The 7,351-nt window shown below is 41.5% G+C and overlaps 1 protein-coding gene across 1 annotated transcript; it reads left to right on the plus strand.

Moving 5' to 3' along the window:
• Positions 1-1,711: 1,711 nt before the first annotated feature.
• LOC135486760 (uncharacterized) lies at positions 1,712-6,742 on the plus strand. The gene is made up of 10 exons (XM_064769857.1): positions 1,712-1,807; positions 2,065-2,281; positions 2,447-2,603; positions 2,854-3,113; positions 3,342-3,634; positions 3,941-4,068; positions 5,502-5,698; positions 5,914-6,085; positions 6,305-6,453; positions 6,552-6,742. Exons 1-10 carry the CDS (start codon positions 1,712-1,714, stop codon positions 6,740-6,742), a joined length of 1,860 nt encoding a protein of 619 aa, XP_064625927.1.
• The last annotated feature ends 609 nt before the right edge of the window (positions 6,743-7,351 follow it).

Raw genomic sequence — 7,351 nt, forward strand, 5'->3', positions numbered from 1 at the left:
CAGCCTCCAGTCTTCCCATCTGTATTGAACAATCCTCTTCATGTTTTTCGTTTTAGCAATTTTTGCAGGATGATGGTAGATGTGGTATTCACCCCCATTGAACATCCTTCACTTAGTAGAGCTGCGTTCGACCGAAAGGGCTTTCATTATTCGCGTCAGGGGATGGATGATGTCACCCGTTTCCTCGTGGATGTCATTCATTGAATGAAAAGGAATACAATGTTGTTCTTCGTCTTGGAACCCTTCGGAGTAGTTTTATATTCGTTGGGGGAAGAGATGGGTTTGGCGTGTTTTTGCAGCACAAGCCCATGAACTCATTAAATCCTAAGCAGCTCACCGAATCCTGAATGCATGAGACATCTGGGACAACCGCACGAACCGTTGAGGATCACCTTCGGTAAACTGTAACAACCACTTGTAAATTACTGTAAAAAGGTTTAAATTTATATTTGATTATCGTTCCAGGTTGTCACACACCACGTTGGTAGATAGTATGTCCGTACGTTACTTGTTGACATCGTTACTCATTACGCTTGCGGGGATTAAAGGTTAAATGCCAAAGTTAGGCCTAATCTTAATCAAAGTACATCAGGATAACCTTTTGTTACCTTTAGATGTCAAATGTAGTAAATTTATTTGCATAAATATCGCATGGAATAAAGAAATTCAAATAAACCGCCCTGTCTCAGCGTGAATTTGCTTCGGCAAAGTTCGTATTTCGTTCGGAAACTCTCGCGGTTTTGGGGAATTCCAAATGAGGAGTGACGTCACTAGTGCTGTCGTTGTTAGACTGATCCCACTGCCTGCATACACAAACGCCATGCTGTAGATGCCTGCGCAAGACAGGAGACCAGTTTTGTTTTCATTCATCTGACAGCTGATTCTACTTTCTGGCTGCGTTCACGCCGTTCCTACCATGTAAAACCAATTATTTTACAGGTTCTAAAGCAAAAATGGTTTACTGCGTCGCACCAAACTACAGCAGTGATTCAACGAAGGTGTTGAAAGTAGATGGGGTCGGTTATTACAATTTTCCTCGCGACAAGAAGGCCCGAAAAGTATGGGTAAGACGCATGCATCGTCCGTCTTCTTGGGTCCCGTCTCTCGGTGCGAGGGTATGTTCGAAGCACTTCGTTGCCGGAGATTACCTGCTGGACCCAGCCATATGCCGTGCGATAGGATTTGACCCTAAAAAACGCCTGTTGAAGCCAGGTGCCTTCCCTACACTCTTCAGTCATGGTGAAGGCGATGCCATGGATGGTACGCCTACGACCAGTGCGCCGCGGTCAGCTGTGCAGAAGAGGGCACATCAGCAGGTGATTATTATTTATTATGAAATCAGTATGGTAGGTATGAAATTATACCCCATGGCCATAGGCCTAGGCTAGTAATACCTCCATCTCGAGTGCATGACCATGGGGTAGGCATGGTGAAGTGTAGGATGTGGTGTTGCTGGGGCCTGAGGACCTTTTAAGACTACAACTTGATAATTTTCATAATTGATACTGCACGACTGCACCTACTAGGCTACATTCAGCTGTAGGAGCAAGTCAAATACAAAAGTCCTACTCCTATTAGTCAATTATGATAGGCCTTCTATTTAAAATATTTGTTTCTCATTTCGTAGGCTGTAGCAGAGGCGGTAGCGGGATACAACGTGTTGTATGGAGAGGAAGCGGAGGAGGCAGCTGAGCAGGATGATGGTTTTTTGATGGCTGATGAAGGCCGATTTGAGGAGGTTGGCAATCACCTGATAGAGGATGCAGTACTGCCACAGAGTTTAGACGATTTGGAGGTTTTGCCACAAGTATGTTCAATCATAACCCAGCCCCATGTGTCATAAGCTTACTATTAACTGACTTCAGGGTGTGGCTCTACAAAAACTGGTTATATTGGGTGATCATATTTACATAGATAAATGTCCCGAACAGTGTAGACTAATAAATCAGAGGATGGATTAATACAATCTTGTAATAAAAATTAGCTGCATTAATAATGTAGTGAAAGTTAATGTAAACAACATCCCCGGAACAATAGCCTCAATTCTCTTTCTTATCTTTGCAGGAACATCCTGAAACCTTTGCCATTGGGACACAAGTTGGCTCCTCAGTCTCCATGCGGTTTGCCAAGGCTGTCCAGGTCAATATTGTCACTGGGTCTCGGAACAAAGGTTCACAGACAACCTCCTGCACCGGGGATATTGGCTGTCAGGCAGAACCAGAAGTCCGAGAAATTGCCATTCAGACAGATCTGTTTGACATTGATGTGCCAGTTTTCCAAGGTAACCCCAAACCTGAAAATTATGTTGATACTAGTAGCAACCCGACAAGGTGTCAGACAGTTTGCGTTTTACTATCTAACACAATTTTGGTTTGTGCCTGGCAATACGACAGATAAGTCACAGTTTGGTGCCAGACAATGTCTTTGACCACCCCAATATTTTCAGGCTTGAAACCAAGTGATGAAGACATGGAGGATGAAGAGGTGCACTTTCCAAGTCAGGAAACGATGAAGACTGATGACAGTGACGATGAAGACTGGGAGCCATGTGAAGATGATTATTGTCAAGAATTTGATGACTCGCTCCTTGATGATGAAAATGTGTAAGTGTTTGTTGTAGCTTTCTTGAGAAATTGATTCTTTAAAACAATTGAATTGTATTAGAGTGAATGAATAGAATGATAGTCATAAAAGTACCGGTATGGCAGTTTCTGGGACCTGTTATTAGTGTTAACACTAATAAAACTTTACTTTTTTCATGAAGGACTCACTAACGATGCTCTACAGTGAGTTTATAAACTGATAAAAAACAATCATTGTCAAATCTTTAACCATAATTATTTACTATTTCAGATCCGGCAAACATTATGATTTCGACAATGAGTATGAACAGCCCTCCCCTCAATATGAGAGAAAATTCATTGTCTTTGAATCAAGCTTGAGGCTTCTGTTCATGTTTTGTCAAGTTTGCAGGGTACCATGTCGAGTCGCACTCCGTACACCTGGCACAGCTGTGATGGTGATGGCGATTTGTGAAAATCAACATCAACAGGAATGGACATCACATCCATTTAAAGGACAGCTTCCCATTGGAAATTTGCTTTTGGCTGCAAGTAGGCTACATACGTATGCTGCATGATTCTCAAAACATTAGTCGGGAATATACGAAAAAACATGGAACAAATTGCAACAAATGATTTTTTCGATGTTTTCTATGCTATTGAGATATGGAGAATAAAAAATCAAAAATAGGACAACCGGAAATACCAAAAAAAGGGTAAATTCATAAATCCTGAAAGAAAGCCAAACCAGTATTATGATTTCTCATTAAATTGTTTCAGGAATTCTATATTCTGGTTCAAGTCCAGTAAGAGGACTCAATATCCTGAAAAACATTGGTGTGGCAGTGATAAGCCGAAGGACATTCTACACTATACAAGGCCTCTACCTCATACCATCAGTGTTCGCAGTCTGGCAAAGGAAGCAAGACAGTATGTTTAAGGAGCGAAAGAGGAAACAACTGTTCTTGTCTGGAGATGCGAGGTGTTGCTCGCCAGGCCACACTGCCAAATATGGGAGCTACAGTTTGATGGATGAGTCAGCCGGTAAGGTGCTGGATGTAAGCCTTGTACAGGTACGTTAGTAATAGTGCATTGCGATGTCAACATGACAAACCTTGCCCTTGTGTCAAGTTTAACGAAGTTCTGGAACAAATCAGAAGTCAATATTCCATCAAAATGGATTGCTGACTTCCCTAATGAAATTGATTGTTCACTGTCAGTGTTAACTTTACACTTCACTTACAATTTTATAGTGCCATTCATCCTCATGCAGATAGCTTCCCCACATTGATCAGATCCTTCTCTTTATCCCAATAGTTATTACCAGCAATAGGTTTAAAAACATGAATAACATGGTTTATTGGTTACTTATTTTTCAGCCAAATGAAGTGAAAAATTCTTACTGGATGGAACTCGAGGGTTTGAAACGTAGCATGGCACTACTTGTTACCGAGAAGAAATTGGCAATTGCAGAGATGGTCACAGATCAGCATTCACAAATCAAAAAGTATCTGAGAGACAAATGGCCTGGAGTACAACACTGGTTTGATTGCTGGCATATCGCGAAAGGTGTGTTATTGCTCATTTTAACATAAACAAGTCAAAAAAACAACTCGTCCGTCAAGTATCTTTGCCTTTTTCAATTTAGCCAATGAAAGACATTGTAGGCACTGGTCAAAAGTCAAGTGGGTTTCTCATAAATTGGAACATAATGTTTCATTCTAAATTCATTACACATGATATATACATGTACATGTATTTCAGGTGTAAATGAAATGGCCAGGGCCATTGTGCTCACCTCATGTGGAGGAAAGATGGATAAAGAGCATGGTATTGTGTCATGTAGTGTTAGGTTTGATGTAGGTCCAAGCAATTACAATTTCCCCAAAATGGCCAATTTACAGTACATTCGACCTCTGTGACCTTGAAAAGTAGGTCAAATCAAAGAAGACCCGGGTGACACATTGAATGGTTGTTAGAATTAGATGTACCTATGATATAAAATCGGGCAAGTCATTACTAGGAATAATGGCATTTTGAAGAATTTAGGATTTGGCCCCCTCCCTGGAGGCCAAACGGCAAATCAGATCGCGCCAAACTTCGGTACCTGAGATCACCTGACCAAGTGGTACATGTGTCCTTAATTTGTGATCAATAGTCATTGCAGTTAAGAAACGTGCCATAGTTACGGCCGGACGGCGAATTTACGCCATTTGACCTCTGTGACCTTGACAAGAAGGTCAAATTAAAAACCTGTGCGACATATACTGTATGGTGGTTAGATGTACCCATGATATCAAATTGGTGGCAATCGGGCAAGAAGTTAAGGAATAATCACATTTTTAAGGTTTTTGGATTTTGCCCCCTGGTGGTCAAGTGGTGAATCATATTGGACCAAACTTCGGTCCCTGAGATCACCTGACTAAGGGGTAAATGTGTACCAAATTTGGTATCAATAGTCATTGCAGTTTAGAAACGTGCCATCGTTACATCCTAACGGCCAATTTACACCATTTGACCTCTGTGACCTTGAAAAGGAGGTCAAATCAAAAACCCGGAGGATATATGATGCACCTTTGCTAGAAGTACCTACCATATTTTTTTCAAAATTTCCAGACTACTATTAAGGGAGATATTGCATATTTTCACTTTTAACGTTTGGCCCCCTGATGGCCAAACCATGAAACGAATCGGACCGAAACTTGGTCTCCAAGGTGTCATTACATAAGGGTACATGTGTACCAAGTTTCAACTCAATAGCTCTAACAGTTACGAAACGTGCCCTGCTAACGGACGACGGACGACGACGGACGACGACGACGGACGACGACGACGACGACGACGGACGACGGACGCCACGGTATGGGATAAGCTCACCTCTGCTAAGAGGTGAGCTAAAAAGAAAATGGACAATATTGCCAAGAAGTACAAACTTTGCAGGATACTCGCAAAATGGTCCCAATCAGTGTCCAACCATATCTTCTGGTGTGCTGCCTCAATTAATGGGAATGGTGACTTGGTTGAAGCAAAGTGGCTCTCCATTCTAAACCATGTTGCCGACGTACACGATGGGCATGGGGATTTGTACCCAAAATGTCTTCATGGTCCTCTAGAAGACAGAGAATGGATCAAGAAAGGTTCGTTTAAAGTTACGTTTTAAAAGGAACTTGCAAATGCCATAAAGCCCATGCTATGAATGCAATTTGTCTTGAGAATTTTTGTTGAATTATTTCATACCAGCACCAGCATGACTGACAAGTAAGGAGTGCCCTCAATCAAAAGAAAAACAGCTAGTCATTTGGCCCTGTCAATTCTTTGTTCCTTATTACTTAAACCAGTATTACTCTTTCAGGTAGCAAGGCCCACAAGGAACTTACACTGATTCTCACTCAAAAGATATTGCTCAAGGACATCAGAAAGGTTTCACCAGGAGTACAGACTTCATCTCTTGAGTCGTATCACAAAATTGTTGGTTATTTCGCTCCCAAATCCCGCCATTTCTTCTATGAGCCAATGAAAGCAAGGTATGATAGACTACAATGTATTCTCAGGGGTCATTACTAAATCACGAAAAAAATTTCATGCAATGCTTTGAGTGAGTGCTATCAAAGCCCACTTTTCCTTATTCGTGATGCAACTGAACTTTGTTCTTGCACTCTACTTGGACTATAAGGCGTGAGGCGAGTAAAACATTGATTGAAAGCATTGACCAGTCATACCAGTATTACAAATTCTCTTTACAGGTTACTGCTCGCCACACTCCACTTTAATGAAAATTCAAATCGGAAACAGCGTATGGGACAAGATGAACAGCCGCAGTGGTCGATTTCATACCCCAAGGGGAGAGGAGGAGCTGCAGTAGCAAATGAGGTCAAAATTGAATCAACATATGGTAGGTATAACGGCCAGCATCGTTACTTTAGTGCTAGCACTGCAAGAAACAAGAAGAAACAAGATTACTTGTATTAATACTTCCCTTTATGTTTTCAGACTATGTACAGCTAATTCTGGAGGACCTGCTGAAGCGGAGAGATGACCTGCCATCTTACAAATTGGCAAGAGATGCAAAGGACAAGTACCAAGTGACTCATCCTATTCCAGGTCCAGTGTGCTCAAAGTACGACAAGCAGGAAAAGATGAAAGTTGTAGAAGAAACAAAAACGAGGTTTAACAAACTGTAGAGTTCATTCATAGCACCATCAGAGTTCACTATCACAGATCAATTGAACGGTCACACCAAATCAATTGAACGTAGGATACTTGAATCCTGTGTACCCGTCATTGTCCGGAGCAGGCCAAGCAGCACGTATCTTGTCCCGAGCACAAACAGGGAGCGGCAAACGGTTCCTTCTCCCCAACCTCTTCCAAACCCAACGGACAAGGTTCCTATAGGCCACGTATCGATATAACCTGAAATTGTTGGGAAGAAAACAATGTTTGTACATTTAATTGACAGTTTTTTTTAAATTTATTGAAAACTTGTAATATTATTACTAAATACATGTAGATACATTTTATTATATCTATTTTCTATATTTCTAGTCTTCAAAGGGAGAAAAAAATCTCATTTCTGAATTGATATTGCCTTTTCTTGTCTTCAATTATACAGCGATGGAGGTGGTCATCATTACTTACTTGTGAATGGGCTGGTCATCGCCTATTTGTCCCTGCTCTTCGATGTAGTGATACATCGACATTTTTCCAGCACCTGTCTTGATAGATGGGTGCTGGAAAAACCTGGGTGTTGCGTGATGCACTCTACTTTCAGCTCATCCTTCTTGGCCTGGACT

The sequence above is a fragment of the Lineus longissimus genome, chromosome 4, assembly GCF_910592395.1.
Source record: "Lineus longissimus chromosome 4, tnLinLong1.2, whole genome shotgun sequence".
NCBI lineage: Eukaryota > Metazoa > Nemertea > Pilidiophora > Heteronemertea > Lineidae > Lineus > Lineus longissimus.

Excerpts from the sequence above, each read along its gene's own strand:
- LOC135486760 (XM_064769857.1), top strand. The coding sequence starts at position 1,712 with ATGGCTGATGAAGGCCGATTTGAGGAGGTTGGCAATCACCTGATAGAG. Across the intron at positions 3,635-3,940 it reads TGGATGTAAGCCTTGTACAG|CCAAATGAAGTGAAAAATTC; the intron begins GTACGTTAGTAA and ends CTTATTTTTCAG. Across the intron at positions 4,069-5,501 it reads CAGCATTCACAAATCAAAAA|GATACTCGCAAAATGGTCCC; the intron begins GTATCTGAGAGA and ends CAAACTTTGCAG.